This window comes from Cololabis saira, chromosome 20 (assembly GCF_033807715.1).
Source record: "Cololabis saira isolate AMF1-May2022 chromosome 20, fColSai1.1, whole genome shotgun sequence".
Classification (NCBI taxonomy): domain Eukaryota; kingdom Metazoa; phylum Chordata; class Actinopteri; order Beloniformes; family Belonidae; genus Cololabis; species Cololabis saira.
In genome coordinates this window covers 23,273,877-23,298,644 of record NC_084606.1, presented here as the reverse complement: position 1 = coordinate 23,298,644, position 24,768 = coordinate 23,273,877, and the positions used below count along the sequence as shown (strand labels likewise).

Below are 24,768 nucleotides of genomic sequence, written 5' to 3'. Positions count from 1 at the left end.
GCCCGAGCACTTACAGTGCGAAGGCCCTATTGTATCTGTAGGATTTTTTTTTTTTTTCCTCGTTTTTCTTCCGCCTTTTTGCCCCCCTAAACATGCTCCAAAAGTCACCAAATTTTGCACGCAAGTCAGGCCTGGCAAAAAATGTGATATTTAATGGTTTGCATTAATGGGTGTAGCCTAATGGCTCAACAGCGCCCCCTAGAAAACTTTGTGCCTCAAGCCCACAAAACAGTTTGACGTACATGCACGAAAATCGATACACGCCTGTATCATGTCGCAACTTAAAGAAAAGTCTCTTGGCGCCATGGCCGAAACCGAACAGGAAGTTGGCCATTTTGAATTAATTGTGTAATTTTGGCGCAATTTATGCCATTTCTTCGGCTGCTTCTTCGCCCGAACCGTAACGTGCACCCAGGTGAGTTATACATCAAAATGTGCGTCTCCATCCTGCAACGATGGGCATTACTTTTATCAGTCAAAAGCATTACCGTGGCGACGATAGACGCCAAAAAGCGCGCCCCCCTTTCATCTGGTTGGTCCATATTTGATAGTTCCTACTTTCTGCCATAACTTATGAATGATTTGACATAAAGACTTGTGGGTGGTGTCATCGGACTCGGTTTTGACCCCTTCACCTTAATTGGTGCAAATTAGCCCCGCCCCTTCTTCTGATTGGTTGTCCCTATTTTCTGCCATAACTTTTGAATGGTTTGACATAGAGAGTCATGGGTGGTGTCATTTCTGATATGCTTATGATGATAAGTTGAGTTTTCTGTGAACAGCAAAGGCACTGTTTATAGTATTATTGACCTAGGAATGTGGGGGGAATGTGGGGGCGGGGGCGGTGGCCATGAGTGCGAGGGCCCGTTCATCGCTGCTTGCAGCTTTAATTATTATTATTATCCAATATGAATCACCTCTCAAAATTTTGCACACACTTCAGGTGTTGTATACGATTACGTATTTTATTGGTGACGGGCATGGTTGGACAAAAATGGGCTTTAATTGAATTTTGATTTTTTACAGTATTTATGTTACCTCCAAAAGTGAAAAAAAAGAAAACATACTTTAAGTTAAAAATTTTAGGGATGTGATTGGGTTTCCAAGGAAATGTAGGGGTACATATAAAGAGCAGTTTGGTTACAACTTAAACGTAGCAGCATAATCAATGAACCAATCAGTTAAGAATTATTTACATTTGAATATCTCAATATTTTCCTGATGACATCATAAGACTCATCAGGTCTTCATTTCCTCCAACAATAGAATAAAGTAATAAAATATCAAATCTGTTTGGGGCTCATACAGACAGTACAATGCATAATAAACTGAACCATGAGTGAGATAATAGTGTTTTCTTTTATAAACCTCATGTTTAGAAACTACTCAAGAATAAATGTTTCCCTTTTTGTGAATTTAATCCATCTACACTCTATTTGACTGTAGTTAACAGATATCAGAAATCTAAAAGAGCAGGAACTTTACCTGTACTTGTCTCTTATTTTATCCCTCTGTGTAGTACATGCTCTATTAGATGAAACTGACCCTGCTTCCCTTTGGTTCTCTAATTGAAATTCAAATATGGTTAATTTGCATTAAAATAACATTGATGACAAAGTGACTGTAAAATAAATAACTGCTTAATAAATCAGCTTAAGTCAGCTCCAAAAACAAAGGTGAAACGTAGCCAATAAGAATGATAATAATTCTACAACTTTATTCATAGAGCACTTTTCTAGACAATGTTAGAGTTGAATCCAGTAAGGCAACTCAAACAGCAGCAAAAATCATAAACACAACCAATTTCAAGTATTACATTCACGTGAACTGAGTTTACTACCATGTTACTGTACCTTTGATATGTCTCATACTACATCTTAACTGAGCTGCTGCTGTCTTTATTTGAGTTAATCTAACTAACTTGTTTTCTGAAGCCTCAGCAGACAAAGTTGTGAAAGTTAGGATCATAACATCATAACAGAAAAAACAACCTGTTTTTAGAAACAGATTTCTAAAACCTTACTGTCATTCTCTATTTCCACGTAAACTCTCTTTATAATTACAACTTTCAGGAAAACTAAGTAATTTTGGACAATCCAGGCCTTAATGTTAAGGAGTGAAGCTGTGAAATGATTTTACCAGCTTTAAAAAGGTTCTAAAATGACTATTTGTAAGACACCAATGTGTCATTTTAGGGTTGCACAGTTAATCAGTAAATAAAGTTTTGAAAGAGCGGGCACAAAAGGAGTTTCTGCATATTTTCTTCCCCTCCCCCAGAAAACGTTCACAACGGGGGTCAGATTCAAATGTGAACTGATTCACATTTGAATCAGTTCACAAAGAAACATCCCCTGATTGTCACTGCTGCCAAAGCATGGGACCGGTAGTGACGTGTCTGACTGGTTAAGGATGGTAACTAAAAACAGCAGAGTGAGCATGAACAGCGGGAGGGGAGGTCAAACAAGTTGCTCATCGCCAGCGCCAGAAGATAAAAGATTTAGGCTGCATGACTCACAGACCAGGAGAGTTTGAATCATGATCATAATGAAACAACTCTATTGTGGTGCGTAATAAGTATGAATAGGGACCAAAATTGCATATTGAGGGACCTTCAAAGGCTTTTTAACTTCATAAAGTAACAATATTTTGTAAATATGTGGATCTCTAGCTGTGTCTGAAGTACTTTCATGGAAATCTAATCCTTATTCAAAGTTAGTTGAACTGGCTAGAAGCTGTAAGTTTGCTATAGTGTACACATTTATCCGATGGAATCAATACGGGTAACCTGGAATTGACTGGTTTATGTCAAAAATTGATTACGCCGTCACCAGAAAATAACATTCTATCCATCAAACAGCACTTACTCAAGTTTGTGTCGGAGCGGCAGCTTTAAACAGGAAGACCAGACCCCCCTCTCTGCAGCCCCCTGCTTTGGGGAAGAATATTGGGGTGTCCCCACACCAGCCGATAAATACAATACCTCCAATGTTACCACCCATTATCATATAATATAGTATCCACAGATATTGACCAGAGATGAGGACTGAAACATAGATAGATTGGTAAACGGAAAGCTCCACCCGCTTCATCTTCAGCACTAGAGAACTGAACAGAGTCTGTTTTACTGCAGGTGCTGCCCCGATTTCCCTGTTGGTGTCCCAGTCTTCCCTCGCTTGGGAACGTAGATCCTGAGACACTTGAAATCCTCCTATGAAGGTACTACACCCTTTGCCTACTAACAACTAGAGGTTCAGATGAGGAGGTGCTTTTTCACCTCAGCTGCTTCACACTCGGCGACCAGCCACTCCAGTAACAGCTTGATGATTTTAGCAAGGTGCAAATATCAACAGAGGCAACAAAGACAGAGATTAAGTTATGAGACTGCCAAACCAGACTACCCTTTAGCTGTGCCTAACACTATTTTTAACAGAATCTGATGGAGTCCAACCCCCACCTGAAATAAATAGACTTACTACACCATTTCAGTTTCACCTCAAATGATGCAGCATCGTCACTGAACCAAGCAGTACATTCACTCTATGTCTTACAGTCTAAGGCATGCAAATCTGAATCAATCAATATCTTTCTGATGTCCTAATCTCTTAATTTACTTCTGTATTCTTCAGATTTAGATAATATAGATGTCAAAAATCTAAAAGAAAACCTCCTTACTAGTGTTTGTCTCTTATCTTCATCCGTCCGTGTCTTTCCTCTGTGTGATAAATGCTTCAATAAAGTCATCTGACCATAACCCCCCTCCCCTTTCTCCCGATGGCCCTTTATCAAATTCAAATCTGTATTATTTGCATTAAAACAATAGCAGTGACAAGGCAGCTGTAGGCAGCTACAAAAAAAGTTAATTAATTGAAACAAAACAAGGTAAAGTGTGGCTTAAAAAACACACAGCTAATCACCTGCAATATTCCAGAAAGAAGGTTTTTATCATTTACCTGGTTAAGTAAACTCAGGAAGCAGAAAACCTCCATTTTGGCTCTAAAAGTATTGTGCAAGTTTTTCCCCAAGGTATCTGAGTTCCTCCTTGACCGGCCACCTTACTGTGGTTGAGGGGTTTGCATGCTCCAATGATCCGAGGGGCTCGGTTATTTGGGGTTTTGGTGCTCCTTGTACGTGTCACCCAAGGTTTACAGGTACCAAACAAGATGCAGCTTACAGACAACACCTTTTCCCCCCAAAACCATATGAACTTTACCATCATTTATCCATCTGAAGGATCTTATTTGAATGAAATAACAATTGTGGCCTTGTTTTTTTATTTCAATACATCAGTCAGCTCAATAGTAGTAAAACTTCCACAGACCTATTGCTGCTGAGGAGGGTTGGGGTCACGAAAACCAGACTGGAGAAAATGGAAAAGTGACATGTCTAGATAAAGAAGGAATTTAATTGGTTTATTGGTTATGGGTTTTCTGGAGTTGATCAGTGAAAACACTAAAAATCATTATTGCTTGGAATTATTTATTTAATTATTTATTATTAAAAACCAAAACATTTTGATAAAGTTGGGACACGTGAACATTTCTTCTGGGATGTGAGGTGACCAGTTGCTGGAGGTTTGGGGGAGGAATGCCGTCCCATTATTATCTGATGCAGGATTGTAGTTGCTCAACAGTCCTGCACCTTTGCTGTCAGAAAAGATTTGCATCATGAATTAAACAATCTATCGGTGAAAGGTCTCGACTGCATGCAGGCCAGTTCAGCACCAATCATCTCCGGCAAAGCGATACTGTTGCGATTGACACAGTATATGGTATAGCAATATAGGAAACCTCTGTTGAAGTACTACAGATTCAATCGTTCTTAAGGACTTAAGTAGGCTCTTAATAAGGGAGATGGCCGTATTAGTGGTTGAGGTCTGGCAGCACCATGATGTGTTATTTGGGGGAACAAAGGGCAAAAAAGACATTGCATTAAAAAATTTGGCAGGCCATAGCCCAAAAGATCGTCCCCCTCTAGTCCCTGTGGCCTGCGAGACTGGGCTGCCGTAAGAAAGAAGCGGCAGGAGTTCCGAGGCCAAACCAAAAAAAAAATCTGCAAAGGTGAGGCGAGAGAGCGTGGGCATGGCGCAGGAGGATCGGTGTCACAGCTGCCACACTCTAGGAAACTGATGCCTTGCCTTTATTTACACTATATACATATTAGTAACATTACAGAGGGCAGTGTGCTGAACCTATAATCACAATCACGACATTAAAGCAGCACAATGTAACTTTCAGCTTTTGTTGAGTTTGGCGGCTCCTTTGGACAAAAGCGGTAGTGCTTTACCAGAAAGAACACTACGTTTCCCATGAGCACCAGCGCGTACTGCCGGAAAGATCCTGTCCCTGTCGCGTGCATTTGTTTTGATAGCGAATGAAGACGGGACGGACTTTCAAAACTACTTTTCTGTTTCACCAAGTGAACAGACGGAACGCAAAAAAAAGATGTTAAACTGCTGGAAAGGAACTGGAATTTACCGGGATACCTTAAACAAGGAAGCCAGGGAGCGGTATATGGAGAAAATAATGATTATTAACAGTCTGGATCCATATGAAATCCCTACTAAAGAATGGAGCTCCTCGTCGGAGCGCCACTCTTTAGAATGATTTACTGTCGCAGTTCTGCAGAACCCACGTCTCTGGCTACCTTGTTTAGGAGTGTTTGGCAGCTGCTTTGGTGAATGTTTGACTCACCATGTGTTTCAATAAATTAGTATACTGTAATAGTACAACATACAGTACATGTTTTGTATTACTCTTACTTCTCTTTTCTTTTTTTTTGACTGCTATATGCTGAAGAGGCTCCGAGGCGTGAGCAATATTTTTGTTTTCCTCGTTATTATTTTTTTCCTCTGCAGCTACAAATCAAATAGTTGATATTTTTTCCTCAACAAAATTAATCGCACCACAGAGAGCTGGCCAACAACTGTGTTTAGCTGGAGAAGTGGGGAATAAAACCCGTTTGAATGATCCGACCCCGGTCTTTGTGTTTGTGGTTTAATAAACCTGTGTTTTGATCCGATGCCCGTCTGTGTGCGTGTTTGTTTGTTTACTGTGGAACGTTATGTTTGGTCGTTACAGCCGCGATCCAACCGAGCCGACGACTCTTTCACTCTTTTACTCTGTTATATCAGATACTTGGCCTGCGTGGTTCTGCCTCCAAGCAGGAAAGCGGTGAAAAGTTAAACCATTAGCGATCTTTTCCCCACGTCTGTTGTGGAGCTGCTGCAGCCACAACACAGCAATGGGTTACCAGCTTCTGCTGAGCTCTGCGCTCCACGCCCCGCCCATTTTCGTCTCAACTACGAATCGGGAAGGAGGGGGAAGTGACGTATGCCGTAAAGCAGTCAAAGCCGTAAAAATGTGTGGTTTTTTAGTGTGGAAGGGTTCCTATCATGCTCCTCAAAGTTACATAGTGCCAGTGAAGGTGATACAGACTCCCCCAGACCATGACAGAGGTGTCATTAAACCTGTTGGAAGTTGATGTACCATCACAATGACTCTGGAAATATTAGATTAAGGTGGAAAAGTTACATAGTGGTGCTTTAAGATGGTTGAAGTTAAATGATTCTTCTCTGACCGCTTCTATTCAACATCTATATGCTACCCTAGCTCAGATTATGGAACATCATAACATTTCCTACCATACTTATGCCGATGACACACAGCTCTATATTTCAGTGTCACCACGTGACTACAGTCCCCTACTCTCATTGAGTAACTGTATTAATCAAATCAATGAGTGGATGTGCCAGCATTTTCTCCAGCTAAATGGAGAAAAGACAGAGGTGATAATTTTTTCCCCCTAAAAATGAAAGGGAAAAGATCAGTTTCAGTTTAGTTTCAGTTTATTTTTATTTGTTAGAGAGGGACAACGTACATTAAGAATAATTTTCATGGGCCGCTCGGTGGCGCAGTGGGTTAAGCGGCGGCTCATATACTGAGGCTACAGTCCTCTTCATGCAGCGGTCGCGGGTTCGAATCCAGCCCGCGCACCTTTGCTGCGTGTCTTCCCCGTTCTCTCTCTCTACCCCTTTCCAGTCTGCATCTCAATAAAGGGCCACTAGAGCCCAAAAAAATCTAAAAAAAAAAAAAAAAAAGAATCATTTTCATAAAATAAAATGTAAATGTACCCAATTGTAGCCAAAAGGCTAGTTTACATTGGCAGTCCCCCTGCCAGAAATAATAGGCTAGTACCTAGTAAAAAAAAGATTAAAACACAAGTACAAACACATCAGCAATAACATATAACATATATAATTCAACCCTTACAATATACACAGTTCATCTCCACATCGATAGTATACACATCAATGTTCACATCTTTGATTATCGATCAACCAAGTCCTAAGATTATATTTGAAGACGTTGTATGAAATGGACTCTCTAATGTTCTGTGGGATGTTATTTCACTCAGGTGCTGTTTTATAAGAGAAAACCGATTGCCCAAATGCGCTCTTTCTAAACGGGATTTTGCAGTCTCCTCTGGCTGTCCCTCTGGTAACTCTGGCTTCTCCTCCAGTAGCACCAGTTACAGAGGAGCGGAAATGGACTTGATTGCAGAGTGGGGGTGGTGCCAAGTTATTTCGAATTTTATACATTAGGCAGCAGTTTTTAAAAAGAACAAGGTTTTCCCAACTTAATAGTCTATATTTTTGTGAAATTGCACAATGATGAGAAAATCTTGGTTTTTTATCTAGTATTTTGAGTGCTTGTTTGTATAGAGAAATAACCGGTGTTGTTGTGGTGATGTTAGCAATAGACCAGGTGGGTAGACAGTAGTTTATGTAGGATAGTATGAGAGAAAACATGTACATTTTCGCTGCCTCTGTGGACATGTGGTTCCTGAGATGCCGGAAATTTGCCAGAGTGAACTTGAGATTTTTACAGATCTTTGAAATATGATTTTTGAATGTGAGGTGACAGTCAATCACAATACCTAGATATTTATATTATTTTACTATTTGGATCCTCTGTCCTGCAATAAAGACATCCGGTTCTCTGTGCACTTTGTTTTTGCAAAGAACATTGCAACCGTTTTAGTGTTGTTGAGTTGTAAACAGCAGTTATGTAACCAATCAGATATTTTAACCATGGCTCTCTTGAGTTGTGCAGCTGCATCAGAATGGTCTTTACCTTTCACAAAAATGACGGTGTCATCGGCATACATAATTACTTCACAGTCTTGACATGCATATGGTAGATCGTTTATGTATAGACTGAAGAGGATTGGCCCCAGGACCGAGCCTTGGGGTACCCCTGTACTAAGGTCTTTGAATGTAGAGATTGAGTTCCGGCTTTTGACACACTGAGTTCGAGAAGAAAGATATGATTTGAACCAGACAGATGAAAACTCAGAAAAGTTAAATTGACTAAATTTAGATTGTAAAATATTGTGATTGACTGTATCAAAAGCTTTTCGTAAATCCAAGAAAACAGCACCAACAACTCCACCCCTGTCCATTAGAGTCTTAATCCTTTCTATGAAGTAGACAGTTGCCGTTTCTGTAGAATGATTGGCCCTGAAACCGTGTTGCATTGGATGTAGAAGCTGATTAGTATTTAGATGAGAAATGAATTGTTCGGCCACCAGTTTTTCAATAATCTTAGACATGATGGGTAGTATACTTATGGGTCTATAATTTGATGTAGATGCAGGGTCACCACTTTTATAAATGGGCACAACAACAGCAGGTTTCCAATGTTCTGGGAAACTTCCTTCAATCCTGGAGAATGAAATATTAGTAATGTGAGCAATCGGTTTTGTCAGTAGACAGCCGAGATCTTTAATCATAGCAGAGTCCATCTCAAAGCGTTCAGCTTGGCTCCATGTCATTGACAGCTACAAATCAAGCCAGAAATCATCTTGGTGTAATTATTGACTCAGACCTGAACTTCAACAGCCATCTAAAGTTTATCACTAAATCTGCCTACTACCACCTGAAAAACATTGCTAGAATTAAGGGCTTTCTGTCTAAACAAGACATAGAAAAACTTATCCATGCATTCATTTTCAGTAGCTTAGATTATTGCAATGGCATCTTTACAGGCCTTAAGAAGAAATCAACCAGGCAGCTGCAGCTGATCCAGAACGCTGCAGAGTCCTTACAAACACCAGGAAACTGGACCATATTACAACGGTCATGAAATCACTACACTGGCTTCCAGTGAGTCAAAGGAAAGAGTTTAAAATCTTACTGCTGGTCTACAAAGCACTGAATGGTCTTGGACCAAAATAAATGCTTGATCTGTTAGTTCCTATGAAGCTCCCAGACCCCTGAGGTTCATCTGGATCTGGTTTGTTGTGTGTCCCAAGAACCAGAACCAAGCAAGCTGAGGCAGCGTTCAATTATTCTGCTCCTCACCGGTGGAACAAACGTCCTGTAGACCTGAGGTCTGCTCCAACTGTCAGCTCCTTTAAATCAGGCCTAAAAACATTACTGTTTACTGAAGCGTACTCTTAAATTAAATACTTACCTGCTGGACTCTACTGCCCTTACCTTTTAACAACTTGTGCTTTTTATCATCTTACCTCTTTTCCTATCATTTTATTTCATTTTATTTGTTCTTATCATTTTATTTCATTTTATCTGTTATTTACTGTTTAATTGTGTCTTGCTGCTTTTAATGTTGATGTAAAGCACTTTGAATAACCTTGTGTTGAATTGTGCTATACAAATAAACTTGCCTTGCCTTGCCTTCTGAAAAAGTTTGATAACGGGGAAGTGGAACCACTTTGATTGGAACTGAGGAAGGTATAAATCTGATTAACACATAAACTCATAAAACACATAAAAGTTCAATTCAACTGCTCACGGCTGGATCTCTGATGTTCAGGAGAACAAGTCCTCAGAGGAGAGGAGGCAGAACAGCTCGGGTTGTGACAGGCTGTCTTTAAATGAAATCTGAAGATATTGTCCTTACATCTTGTAAATGCTTCAAGAATTAGATGCTTCTTGAAAATGACTGAATACCAAACTCCAAAACAAACAATCAGAACTGCTCCTCCACCAATTATCTCCGTGTAGAGGCTGTTTCTCTCGTCACTCTCTGGTCGTGCCGTCACAGCTGGTTTCTGAGGTTGGAGCTGCCCTGCAGCTGAAAGAGACATGAAAAGCGATTATTTACACTGGTTTATGGCCTGGATGCAAGTGACCGTTTGAGTCTGATGATGTTTAACATCTTTTTGTTGAGAAACAGACACTTTAGTTTAGTTTTGAAAGGAAATAACAGAAGTTTTGCCCTTTTCAAGACCACAGTCAGTCCAACAGTGAGAATCATCTGTTTCATCCACTTCTACTGAGAGGACTTACCAGAGACAAGGACTTCACAGCTGGCAGACCCCCCTCCAAACTCTGTGTCCAGTCTACACCAGTACTGTCCTGAGTCCTCAGTCCTGAGTCCGGACATGTGGAGTCTTAGTCGTCCCTCTCTCAGAGCATCTCTTTCGCTCTGGACCCGTCCTGCAAACTGTTCATGTTGATACTTCAAGATGTCAACGCCGTCAAACATATAAAAGACAGCTGAGACGCCCAGATGGTTTGTGAAGTCACAGTAGATGTCAGGAGGGCTGGAGGAGGGGCCAGGGTTGGGGGTGAAGGTCCACTCCAGGGTGATGTTGTGATTCCCCTCTGTCTGATAGGAGCTCTGTGTCACATTCACTACAAATGTTGCTGCTGAGGAGACAGAGAGGGAAGGAGAGGAACAGACATGCTGAGAACTGAACACTGATGAAAGCTAACAACATTCTTCTACCTGGATTGGACTGTTACTGTTACACGTTAGACATCCAGCTGCTGTTGTATGATCAATTCAACAAATCAAATAGAAGGACCAAACTTCCCCAGTATTTGTTGAAGTTACCTTTCTGGGACCTCCCTCCACTGACACTTAAACATTTACCAATAATTGGTCTCTTTAAAGCAGCACAATGTAACTTTCAGCTTTTGTTGAGTTTGGCGACTCCTTTGGACAAAAGCGGTAGTGCTTTACCAGAAAGAACACTACGTTTCCCATGAGCACCAGCGCGTACTGCCGGAAAGATCCTGTCCCCGCCGCGTGCATTTGTTTTGATATTGAATGAGAGAAGACGTGACGGACTTTCAAAACTACTTTTCTGTTTTCAGCGGTGGTTTGTAGGATGGATAGCGAAGAGGTAATGTATCTATTTTTGGCTAAACAATATAATATGACGAAGTTGAAAATCACTATGTTCAACTTGGTTTTATTAGTGAAGTCACCCCCGCCCCCCTGTCCTGTTTCAGCGAGATAATGCGTTCAGGTTTTGTTCTACTGCACCTTTTTCCTGTCACGTTTTTTAGAGGGACTTCGTCATAATTTAGTAGTCCAACATACTTACTGACAAAATAAAAATGAAAAAATACTTTACAACCTGTGAATAACTGAATGCCCATTCCTTATATTTTGCAGATCAGCCCTGCACAATTTTACAGTTCTCAGGAAAGATACTAGAACCCAAGACGAATCCCCTGTATGTGAAAACATTCTAATTTTGATTCTTATTGAACATAGAGATCTACATTTACATTTGTATCATAACAATTCTGTCTCTCTTGTCGGACATCCATCCTCGTCTTTCAGCTCACGCCAGCCGGGCCAATGTTTATTCTTGTCCGGGCATTTTTTAAATTTTTTTTTATTTATTTTTTGTCCGGGCATTTAGCTTGTTACTCTCCCGCTTTCTTTTTTTCGCCTCATCTGATAAAACTTTTATTTTCTTAGTTTTTTCCGCTTCTCCAGCCATGATACCAGCTCCTGCTGAGCTCTGCGCTCCACAGCCCGCCCAGCTTTCGTCTCGACTACGAATCGGGAAGGAGGGGGAAGTGACGTATGCCGTAAAGCAGTCAAAGCTGTAAAAATGTGTAGTTTTTTAGTGTGGAAGGGTTCCTACCATGCTCCACAAAGTTACATAGTGCCAGTGAAGGCGATACAGACCCCTCAGACCATGACAGAGGTGTCAATAAACCTGTTGGAAGTTGATGTACCATCACAATGACTCTGGAAATATAATATTAAGGTGGAAAAGTTACGTAGTGTCGCTTTAACTTCGTGGTTCTGACCCGATCTCTCCCTGAAAAAATGTATTAGTGTTTCACAGTCCAACATCAACGTCTCGGCCTGGATACCAGAAGCTGTAACCAGATTACAGTTACAAACATCCCTCATGTAACTGGAGGAAGATTAAAAGAGAGTGACCGAGCTATGGACTGGACAAGGGTCGGTCTTGGTTTTATTTGTTCCTTCTGGGTTTCAGCCCAGGAACCTTCTTGTTGTGGGCCATCAGTGCTAGCCACGAAACCAATATGCTTCAAATCCATAGTGGTCCCGTATCATTTATTACAGTGTTTCCCAACCCTGGTCCTGGGGGCAAACTCTCCTGCATGATTTAGATGTCTCCCAGCCTCAGCACACCTGATTCTAATTACCGGTCCTCATTAGCTTGTTATGAAGGTCTGGACAGTTCTGTTGTTGACACAGCTCCTTGTATCACTGTGTGCTGAAGCAGGGTAGTATCTAAGACATGCAGGACAGTAGATCTCGAGGACCAAGGTTGAAGACCACTGTTTTAGAGTCAGACATGCAGGACAGGGAGACCCCAGGACCAGGATGGGGAAACACTGATTTATTAGATAAGAATTTAAAAGCACACCATCTACCTGCCAAACATGAGTAACAAACAATAACAGATGAACCGTTAGTGATTTTAAAGTGTGATTTAATAAAGTGAAATTGAAAACTGACCACAGACATGTGATGTGAGGATGATGAGCAGCGGGATCCTGCAGATCATCTTCTCGCTGTGAGGGAAACAGAGGTGGAGAGGTCAAATTGAAGAAGGAATTGAAGACCACTGCTATACACACTACTGCTGGGGTGGGCAGCTCCAGGTCCTCAAGGGCCGTGTCCATCATGCTTTGGATCCTGATAGAGATGATTTTGTCATTACCAGACTTGTGTAGACCTTGATGATGTATTGATAATGATCTTTCACTGGAATCAGGAATGTTGAAGTAGTGCCATGTCTTAATTGTGCATAACACAAGGACCAGGAACTGTTCAGCCTGCACCTTTTTCCTATACTGTTTGTTATTAATGTTTTTAAATGACAACGCCATCAATACCGGTACATACTTTAATCCCGAATTCATTATACAGACTCGTTGTCTCCCTCTAGTGGACAAAAGAAGAATGTGATTTCTGTTCGTATTGGTCTCATATTGTGTGACTGTTTATAAACCGTTTTTTATTAAAGTCCCTCTTCTGGAAAACTTTTATTACAACTCGTTGTAAATAATCAGAGTAAATAAATAGTTAATTAAAAACACAAACATCAAAAACATGTTTTGTTAAGCCAACCCGTTTTCATTTCACTGAAAAATTACATCTCTTGCATTGTTGATCCAGTCTTCGGCCCAGCAGACCAATCCGTGTCTCATCTCTGCTGAATCACGTCTGATCATCGGTGGAGGTTATTAGTCGTTACAGATCCCCTGACATCACCCGTCAACGTGACAACTTTTCATTAAAATACAGAAGCCCGTGGCTTACCAGGCCGTCAGATGAGCTGCTGTTACAATAATAATGATAATAATAATTATTCCAGCATCTATCCCAGTCAACTACCTGTTTTTGTGTCCAGTCAGGTGTCGGTAAGAGTTTTGTCTTCCTGAGCTTTTGCAGTTTTCTCCCAGAACATACTTTTTGGAGCTTTTCTCCTGAAAGAAGATGTAACAGTTCAGTGACTCTGAGAGGTGACAAAATGATCTTCTTAAAAGCTTAACAGATCATTATGGTCAACTTATAAATAAAACTATTTATACCACGTTCTGTGTGAATACTCGATTCTGATTGGCTGGCAGGTGTAGGTTATAAGTTATAACCTACACCTAGAAAACAAGTTCGGTCAAATTGCCTGATAACTTTAATATCATTGCGCTGGATCAACTGCCAGGTGGTAACCACGGCAACGGAGATTCAGAGAAGAAGAGCCGGCTACCGCAGGACGGCGACATGAGTGATTTTGTAATTTCTTTTAATTTATTTGGTGAATTTAACAATTTTGATGACTGGGATGGAGAAGAAGAGAGAAAAGAAAATGAAAAGAAACCGGAGAAACGGCACAAGGAGGTGACATAGCCTCCGGAGCACAGCTGTCGGCCGTCTCTCTGATGCTGGGCTGGAAACTCGCCACATCATGTCGGTGACGGGTCATCGTTGTGAGAGCAGCCTGCAGGCTTACTGGGCTCCATCAGTACAGGAGAGACCAAAATGGAGCAACATTTTATCAGCTCCCAATGCTCGGGCAAGCAGTGGCGAGGATCGCGAGCCACAAACTTTAAATGAACAAGTGGCTGCAGATGAGAGATTAAATAGTCCGCTCAGCCGCTCAGCTGTGGCTTGTTATAAAACGAATGATTTCAACTGAAAACACATTAAAGCATGAATAACTGATTTAATATTTATGTTTTATGGTAAGTGACCGTGGTATAAGCGGGATAATGCCCCTTCGAGCAACCCTCTTTATTTATGTGAACAAGTGCGTGTTCAGAACTCCACTAGAGGCCTACGGTCCTCAAATCAGCTCCTGTTCGAAGTCCCTAGAACAACGACTAAACTCTGGGGTGATCGGGCTTTCTCGGTAGCTGGACCCAGACTCTGGAATAAGCTGTTCCCAGAAATGCGCACCATCACTGACTTTGGGGTTTTTAAATCCAGACTGAAAACCTGGTTATTTAGACTGGCTTTTAATACACAGTATTGATGTGAAACATTCTTCATTTCATTTTAATGGTTTCATTATGTCGTTTTTAAATTGTTTTGTTTTAATGTGGATTTTAATGGAAAGCACTTTGGTGACCTTGTGTGTTGTAAAGGGCTTTATAAATAAACATTGATTGATTGATTGATTGATTGATTGATTGATTGATTGATTGATTGATTGATTGATTGATTGATTGATTGATTGATTGATTGATTGAGGTGTCCATTATCAGAAATATATGGACTTCGGGGAGGCTAAACACCCACGTCGTCCATATATTTCTGATAATGTACACCTCGTCGGGCATTATCCCTGCATATTGATCATCTAGATTTGTCTTGAAAACAAGAAAATAATAATAAATATTTACCAGAATACTAGACAACTGGTTTCAGATGGGTTTCCACGAACTCATTTCAGTGCTGCGTCATCAAGGACGAGGCTGACGAGTGTGGACTCGTCGTTTAAGGCGAGCAGGTCCAGATTACTGTTCCCAGAGGACATCGGCAGATGAAAACAGAGCTTTTATATCAATCGATGAGCCAAACCCAAAAGGAGAAAAAACACAGTCAATACCAACAGCTTGTCATTTGCTGACACCTACTATGAAAAAAGAAAACATGCAAACACAAAAAATCTGGCTCACAAACGACCCTCTTCCCACATGACTTGTACAACGTACCGTTTGTCTCTGATCAGCTGGAGAGGACTGGGGGCTAAACAACGCTCTGAATTTAGACAAGTTTAGACAACCTTTAACATCTAACTTTAAAAACAGCTAAAACTTGTTCAACTTGTTCGGCAGGTTTTGAGAAAGTCCTCAGTCCTCCTCCTCCTCCTCCTCCTCCTCCTCCTCCTCCTCCTCCTCCTCCTCGCTCTGTTTTTTATTTGTTGGTGAAAATTTGCTTTCCTTAAAAACATTAAATATATCTTGCATGTTAACCCTTTTATGTGAAATGCTATTGTACATCCTCTGTTTATATATGACAGCTCAGTTTTGACCTTCGGTACTTTAAGTTCACGGACCCACAGTAGGAGTCATCTGGTGTTCTCCTTTGTTGCTGGTGTTGGCTCCTAGATGGCGACAGTATGCTCCCCTGCACTAGAGTGGGGGGTGAACTGTCACTGGACAGGTGAGGGCAATTTAAGCATCAATTTAATTAATCAATTACGTATTGATTGGGGAATGGAGCACACGGGTGAAGGACACAGTTTTTACCGTGACGATGAGTTCAGTATTTTGTATTTCATGTTTCTTGGTTTAATCAATTCTATCAGCAATTTTCTGGATATCAGCATCATTAATAATGTCTAGCCTGTGTTGTGTCATCTGCCAAATTCAACATCTGCAATAAATGGAAACGCATCAGTTCAAAGGCAAGTTGCACCGTGCTGCAGGTGTTAGTCACTACATCCAGTCTGAGTCAAACTCACTTTTACAAGCTGATTTTACTTTTGGGTCTGATCACGTTCACACTCCTCACCTGCTGGGTGGAAACTACTGCAGAGGTGTGTGCTGTACTTGTGTTTTTATAAGGACAATCTTGATTTTTCCACATCAGTGTTTCTCAGCCCTGCTCCTTGCGCCCCCCCCTGTCCTGTATGTTTTTAGTTGCATGTTTTCATCAGACCTGGGGCCTGTACTACGAAGCGGGATTTGGGGTTAGCGAGGTAACTTCAGGTTTAACCCTGGGTTTTCAGGACTACGACGGTGGTTCACTTCTTACCGGGGCACATCGCCATGGTAACTTATGATGAACAGCTAACCTGCTCCGGAGCAGGTTATGTTCGAGATACAGATCGCCGGGTATAAAAGCACCGCCCACTGACCAATCAGCTCTCTTGGAAAATGGCATGCCCTTTCGAAGAGAATGCAGTGGAGCTCGGTGCGCGGATCGTGAGAGGATCCCTCCTGTCTTCTTCTTGTCATTTTTTTTTCTGCTTGCTGCAAGTAATGTCAATGCTATTTCATATTGCTTTTGTATACTGATATCATCCTAAAACAGAGAGTGATAGAAACACTAAAGCCTTGTACTTGTTGTACTTCTAAGATATGAAAGTGAGCCTACTTACCGCTTTGAATTATGTTTTTATATTTATTTTTTATTTGCTCCCATGTGCGTTTCACTCCGCTGGGGTTGCAGCTGAAGGAATACACGCCATACGAATACATCTAAGCAACACATGCATTTAACAGAATAGACAACTGTAATTATAGTCAGATCTACTTATGCCCTAATGATGGGGCAGTGATGTTTATATCCCTATGAACTTACGCATTTATACAGTCAGCGACCTTTTGCCAGCTGTCTTTCCTGCATTTTGCAGCTGCAACTGTGTTGCTTTTTGCCTGTATTATATGCCTATACTCATCATATTTCCGTAAAATTATTGTTTGCTCTTCGCTACTGAAGTAAGCGGCTCTGACAGCGGACTTCTCCATGCTTGCGATTGGTCATGCGCTGAAAACACCGCCCCTTTTATGTGCACGCGCTCATATCCAGATTGGAGAAACCTGGGTTGATATACCGAGTTGATAACCACCGTCGTGTGACCGCTTAGCGTGATTGCAATTGTCCGGGTTAGTGAATCTGGATAAGGAAAAGATATCCTGGGTATGTTGAACTTGCTTCGTAGTACAGGCCCCTGATTCTTATTAAAGGTCATCACCAGCTCATCATTCAGGTTGGTACAACTCTGTTGGTGATCCAGTCATTTGTATCAGGGTGTGTTGAAGGTGGAAAACATCTAACCATGCAGGATAGGGGGTCCCGAGGACCAGGGTTGAAGACCACTGATCTAAACCATGCAGGGCCGTCGCTTTGCAGGACCAGGGTTGAAGACCATATATGTATTCCCACTAAGAGACTAAGTCATTGCTTGGCCCTCTGTTTTGCATCAAGTGGGAGGCCACCGCAGAACAAATTCGCCTGTTCATAGCCAACATGCAAAAATCCTCAGTCATACGTGCGCTGCGCATCCATCAAATGGTTCTAGATCTGGACCAGAGAAGAAACCCTGCACTAGGCTACTTCAGAAGTTGGGGTATTTACATTATATGTCTGTTTTTCTTTATGTTACTATAACAATCATACATTTAAGAGTACAAAAATGCATGTGTTCTTAAAGTTGTATGTAGACCAGGGGTGGGCAATCCTGGTCCTCGAGGGCCAGTGTCCTGCATGTGGTAGATGTTTCCCTGCTTCATTGCACCGTGATACAAGTGACTGTGTTGTTAACAGAATTGTGCAGACCTTGATGACAACATGATGATGTGATTAATTAGAATCAGGTTTATTACAGCAGAAAAAACTCTAAAATATGGACGACACCAGGGTCCAGGGTTGCCCACCTCTGATGTAGATGTATACTTTTGTCTTTTTTGAAGCAAACTGTCACTTTGAAGAAACATTTTATCTCAAATAATAGTAATTTCAGAATGCATTTAAACCCTGGTCCTCGGAGCATACTGTCCTGCATGTTTGAAATCAGAGGTCTCCAACCCTGGTATGGAGCGCTACTGAAAGATATTACTTTGGAGGTTCCTTGCATCAATAAACTTAATGGTCCTCATTAGCTTGTCATCAAGGTCTGTATAACCTTGGATGACCAATCATAATGTCAGGGTAGCATCTAAAACAGGGGTGCCAAAGGTCAGGCCTATATGTTTTATGTTTCTCTCCTTCAACACACCATGATACAAATGAAAGTGTCACTAACAAACCTGAATGATGAGCTGATGACGACCTGTAATTAGAATCAGGTGTATAGATGCAAGGCAACATCTAAAACCTGCAGGACTGTCCTGTCTGACCCTTGAGGACCAGGAATTTCCTACCCCTGGATTCAAGGCCAAGAGAAACAAAATTGAAAAAAATTGAACTAAATGCGATTCTGATGTTCTTTTTTCTTCCAGATATGTCTCTAAACTCTTCCTCCTCCGGCGACTCAGTTTTTATTCAAAATCTTTCCCTCAACGCTCTAGACTGCTTCGTCATTGAACCGTTCTCCTTCATCTACAACGTTTTCTGTATCACCAACATCCTCCTCCTCCTCCCTCTCTGCATCTTCATCCTCTACCACGGTCTCCAACAATGGCGGCAACATTCCTCCACCACCCAAACAATGACTCACTCTGACTTCTTCACCTACCACATGGTCAGCATAGAGCTGATGTGTGTTCCTGGATTCATCCTCAGCTGTTGCGGTTACTACAGCAAGGACATAATATTATCAAACTTTGGCATTGTTATTTTTTCTTTGAACTGGTATGGACAAATATTGTTTCACATGTTGACATGTGTGGAGCGTTACCTGGCTGTCGTTCATCCCATCACCTACATGAGGCTGAGAAATGAGAGAGGGATTAGGATCAGGAATGTCAGCATTGGCTGTGTCTGGTTGCTGAGCATTATTGGGATGGGTTTGGTGCTAAACAATGACTTCATTCTGATGGATCTCTGCATCCTGCTGTCATCTTTACTAATCACCTCCTTCTGCAGCTTTTCTGTTCTCTGTGTTTTGATTCGTCCTGGTCCAGGAAAAAGGGGTAAGGTTGACCGCATGAAGCTGAGGGCATTCTACACGATTGTGGCCATACTGGGAGTCCTGGTAGTGAGGTTTGCATTTGGCTTGGATTGGGCTGTTGGGTATTTGTTGACAGGGAAATCTGACTGTTTGAAAATCACAATGAGTATTTGGCTTAATTTACCCAGCAGGTTGGTGTTACCCTTCTTGTTTGTGAACAGAGTAGGAAGACCAGGGTGTTGTAAGAACGCCACATAATGTTGATGAGGTTAATCATATAGATTTAAAGGAGCATGAGGCAGGATTGAGGCAGGATTTATGAAAAAAAATTTGTATACGTTTTAAGTTTTCTAGTAATAATGTCAGATGAAGCGTTCCAAACCAAAAAGAATGAGCTCTCTAGTGTATCTCTCCGTTGCCTTGAACAGGCTGTGTGCTGCAAAATGTGCTGCAATTCCGGACCGGAATTTCCCGCGCTGGGCTGCGGATGTGACGTCACATGACGCTGCATGCGCGTTCTCCCCGTTCTCCCGTGCCGGCTTCACTGTTGGCTGCAGTACCCCCGACGGCCGTCGTAGCGCTAATGTGTCTCATTTCTTATTCTTGCCTCAAGCTCCTTTTTAAAGAGAGGATTTAAAGAGACTATGTAGCAATACTACTTCTAACACGTCTATGTTCTGCTTATTTTAGGAGTCACCCCTAGTTCTCAAGCTCTACTGCCCTGCATGTTGTAGGTTAGGGGTGGAAAATCCTGGTCCTCAAGGCCAGTGTCCTGCAGGTTTTATGCTACCCTGCTTCAACACACCGTGATACAAGTAGCTGTGTCATCAACAGAGTTGTGCAGACCTTGATGACAAGCTGATGAGGACTGTTAAGGGGGCCCTGAGGACCGACTTTGGACACCCCTGTTGTTAGGTTTCCTTTTATTTTGGACTTCACTGCATCGCCAGTGAGTGTCGCCAATGGAAAAAAACCTCAGAAATGTGCGTACGCCTTCCTTGATGTGCGTGTGAAGAACCACAACTTTCACGTTGAAGGGAGAAAAATATGTTTTGTGTCCTGAAATGCCCTGAATTCCCAAAACACAGTCTGCACCTGCTGTTTATTAACCTATGTAACTGTGAGAGAGGCACCCCCTATGTGGCTTGTTCACACGGGACTGAGTTCCCGTGGGAAGCGACTTAGTGTGAGAGCTCGCGTAGGGGTGAAGGGGCCCTTTCCCCCCCTTCACCAGCTAGGAAAGTTATAAAGACGAGACAGCCGGAAGTTCGGGCAGAGTCAGCTGCGGGTTTTGTGCCCGACGCCCAGCCGGGTTTTTTTGGCCACTCTGTCCAGGACTGTTCGGCTCTCCAGTCTTCTGTGTCAAGGTAAGAGTATTATAAGGCCTGGCCCTGTGTAATTGTCAGTGATCTTGCTCTACCATTTGTGGGGGATAACTTGACACATTTATCCTAGCAAAAGAGCAATTGTGTGTGTGTCTTCTATGCAATGCTTGCTTTTCTTGTGGTAATAAAGGTATTCATATATCATTATAGCAAAAGCAAGTGTGTGTGTGTGTGTGTGTGTGTGTGTGTGTGTGTGTGTGTGTGTGTGTGTGTGTGTGTGTGTGTGTGTGTGTGTGTGTGTGTGTGTGTGTGTGTGTGTGTGTGTGTGTGTGTGTGTGATTCATTTTGTGCAGCCGACCACTCTCGAGCCTTAATTGATTTTCTCCCAAAACACACGTTCAAGTCACTTTTTGAACATCTGACTGTGAAAAGTGGCGCACGCACGTTTTTTGTGCATGAGGCCCCTGACCTGCAGAATTATGTAATGCATATGTATTACAAAGTGCTGCATATATGTTACAGGCATTAATTTCAATTTGTGATATTAATTTTGTTTCTTTATATTATTGTTTTTAGTAAGAATACTGCAGCACAGCGAGTAACACTGTTAATGTATTAACATCTTAATGTTCAAGATATTTTTAGTTTTACCAGCTGTATATACATATATGAACATTTCCTGTATCACATGGAGCATCATGTATTGCTTCAGCGTTACTGAATAATCATTATTAAAGTACTATGAACTACAGTTGGGTTTCTTTACACATTTATTCAAACATTTCATAACACATCACACACAGTTCCCCTTATTCAAATATGCACATGAATTGACAAGTTCACAGATGATTTTAAGAATACAAGCACCTTCAGATGGAGCAGTGTTTCCCTGGTCCGTGAGTACCACAGTTTTATGAAATTGTTTCTATCCAGGAAGCTTTTTGAAACACAGATCCATGTGTTTGTTTCGTCTTGTCTGGATAACTGCCAATTAATTTATCCAGGAGTGAGTCGGTCCTTGCTCTCGGAACATCATGGCACCTGTGGAGAAACCTACCTGGGATCCATTTTGCAGCTTACTGCAGCTCATATTGGACCCACATATAAATGATGGGTGGATACAATAAGACCAGAGCAAGTGGCTAGGTCTTTGAGTAGAGAGGTCTGAAAACTTGCGAAATACAACATCAAACTTGGCAACACTGCTGCAGTGGTGGCGGGCTCGATCCGCTAAAGAATCGCATGATTTAAAAGGCACCTTGTCATAGGTTGTGTTAGAAGACAATGATACTACACACCTTGGGTGCACTGAGGAGCGTTCGAGAAACTCCAAGGAAACTTACTACTACTACTACTGTCATTTAGCAGACGTTTTTATCCAAAGCGACTTACAACTTGAAGGAAAATAGGATTAAAATGCCTAAGAATCGTTGTCAATTGGAAATGAGATTGCATTTGGACCTGAATCGAAATCACACTTTCTTTTAACAATTTATTGTGCAGGGAACTAAAAACTGATGAGATTGTTGTTGTCAATAATCTAATATTTAAATATCTGTGAAATACTTTATGAATAATGTAAATCCGGAAAAGTGTAGCTTTTCTGTTTACCACACCCATTTATGTTTCACAGCTGCTTCATCCCCGTTCATCGCCATGGTGGGATTATGTGAACAAGTGAAATGTTACAGTGGCCCCAGACTGTTATTATGCCAGTGAGCAGCTCCAGTCTTCGTAGGGTTTAAGCGGCATATCAGCCAAATTTTCTGCCAGATCTTGTTTCTTATAAACAAAGAAGACACCGTAATTAAACACATTTTTATTTCCATACTTTGCAACACACCTTAAAATCGTACATATACTGAAGACTTCAGTGTAAACTCAGCAGGTCAAAAGGTAATCAACGTAGAACACCTGTTGCCTTATTTGTTGCTAAACATTTACAATTTCACAATGTGGTTGACAGTGAAGGTTTTGAAATTATACGCTGAAACAATTTCCTGTTTTAATGAACAGTGACATGGGACAATGCCATAAAGCAGATGTTCAAAACTGTAACACTTAAAAAAACTGTAACACAATGAATGCATTGAATCTCTCCTTTTTGCAGATGATGTTGTCCTGTTGGCTTCATCGAACTGGGACCTTGAGCATGTGCTGGGGCGGTTTGAAGCTGAATAGAAAGAGGCAGGGATGAGAATCAGCACCTCCAAAACCGAGGCCATAGTTCTCCACCGCGTAAGGGTGGCGTGCCTTCTCCGGGTGGGTGGAGAAGTCCTGCCTCAGGTGGAGGAGTTCAAGTATCTCGGGGTCTTGTTCACGAGTGAAGAAATGATGGAGCGGGAGATTGACAGACAGATCGGTGCAGCGTCCGCAGTTATGCGGTCGATGTACCGGACCGTCGTGGTGAAGAGGGAGCTGAGTCGAAAGATGAAGCTCTCGATTTACCGGTCAATCTACGCAGCTACCCTCACCTATGGTCATGAACTCTGGGTAGTGACCGAAAGGACAAGATCTCGGATACAAGTGCCCACCGGGAGGAGACCCAGGACATCTCTGCTGAGACTGCTGCCCCCCCCACCCGGTAACGAATGAGCGGAAGAAAATGGATGGATGGATGGATGGATGGATAGTAATTAGAGGACTTTAATGACCAAAGCAAACAGGAAGATTTAATAACACACTATATCACACAATGGGAGGAAGACAGTAACTAAATCATTTCCATTTTGAGTCCATGGAAGATCTATTTGTTTCAAGCGCTGAGATTATTCAAACACAGAAGTCCTTCATAGTGTTCATAGTGTTAATCAACTTCAGGCTCCTATTTGCGTGACATAAACGATTTGATCTGTGATAAATCACTTTTATTTCATTTGAATACACACTTTGTTTAGGGTAAGTGAGCTGTGACTGAAACCCACATCAGCTCCAGCTGTATTTGTTCAGGGCAAATAAACAACTGTTGGCACTCTAACCAAGCGATAACTCTCCCTACAAAAATAAATTAATTAATGAATTCATAAATATGTGTTATTATTACCATGTTATTATTGTCTCTACAAAAAACAAAGTTAAAGCCTTCTCAGTGTAAGGTGTAAGGTTTTGTAATGTACACCCGTTCTTGTGTTTAAAATATTTGGTTGTTTTTTTTTAATGAAATCTCACCCTTATTCAACCTGTACATTATTCTTACACCACATTAATTTTACCTCTCTGTAAAGAAACAGCAGAGGTAGCATGAGACTGCTGGGGAAATCAATCCACATGTCGCATACCATCATCAGACACACCGAGATATTCCCTGTGTCCAGAACAGTCCACACCAGATCCCAAACAAACCTCACCACCAGCACCGCCAGTATGGCCACAATAGTGTAGAAGGCTCTTCTCTTGAACTGGTCAGCCCGTCTTCCTGCCCTGCTCCTGTGGACCAGGATGAATCAAAACACGGAGAACAGAAAGGCTGCAGAAGGACACGGCTACCAAAGAAAGCACCGTGAGACAAACACCAAAAGCTATTTGAACATGTATGATGAAACTTGTACTTAATCCTACAAAACCAAGCAGCCAGCCACAACCAATGCAGATGTTTCTGATTCTGATCCCTCTTCCATTTCTCAGGTTTCTGTAGGTGATGGGATGAACGACCGCCAGATAACGCTCCAAACATGTCAGTAGATAATATAATGTCTCCCCATACCAGATGAAGGTTGATATATAGCTGTTTGCAGTAAAGATATTGGGATCTTCCTTGTAGAGAGCACATAAAAAGAGAACAGAGATTAGGACGCCAATGAGCTCCATGATGACCATGTGGTAGGTGAAACAGTCAGAGTGACTAATTGATGCTGATGAGGAAGAGGAACGCAGCCGTTGAAGACCATGGTAGAGGATGAAGATGCTGAGTGGGAGGTGGAGGCAGATACTGATGATGTGGAAAGTTGTGACGATGAAAATGTTTGGTCTGGAGATTAAACATTCCATTTCTCTGGAGTCGAGGTTAAGGGTGAAAGGATGTACAAGAGAGTCATTGGTGGATGAGGAATCGACTGCCATTTCTGAAAGAGAAATAAACACTGTAATTGTACACATTTTTCTCCTTTTTTTTAACCAGAAGTAGGGTCCCTTTTTCTTT

At 41.7% G+C, this 24,768-nt stretch overlaps 1 protein-coding gene across 1 annotated transcript in view; it reads right to left on the bottom strand.

The window, feature by feature from the left end:
* Positions 1-9,794: 9,794 nt before the first annotated feature.
* LOC133420487 (uncharacterized) overlaps positions 9,795-24,768 on the bottom strand; it is a 24,855-nt gene continuing 9,881 nt past the window's right edge. The window contains exons 3-8 of the mRNA XM_061710180.1: positions 23,909-24,056; positions 19,093-19,125; positions 13,641-13,732; positions 12,759-12,814; positions 10,310-10,672; positions 9,795-10,094 (exon numbers count right to left, since the gene is read on the bottom strand). Of these exons, the coding sequence (XP_061566164.1) occupies positions 9,796-10,094; positions 10,310-10,672; positions 12,759-12,814; positions 13,641-13,732; positions 19,093-19,125; positions 23,909-24,056 (991 nt within the window). The 3' untranslated portion in view covers position 9,795. The remainder of the gene's footprint in view (positions 10,095-10,309; positions 10,673-12,758; positions 12,815-13,640; positions 13,733-19,092; positions 19,126-23,908; positions 24,057-24,768) is intronic.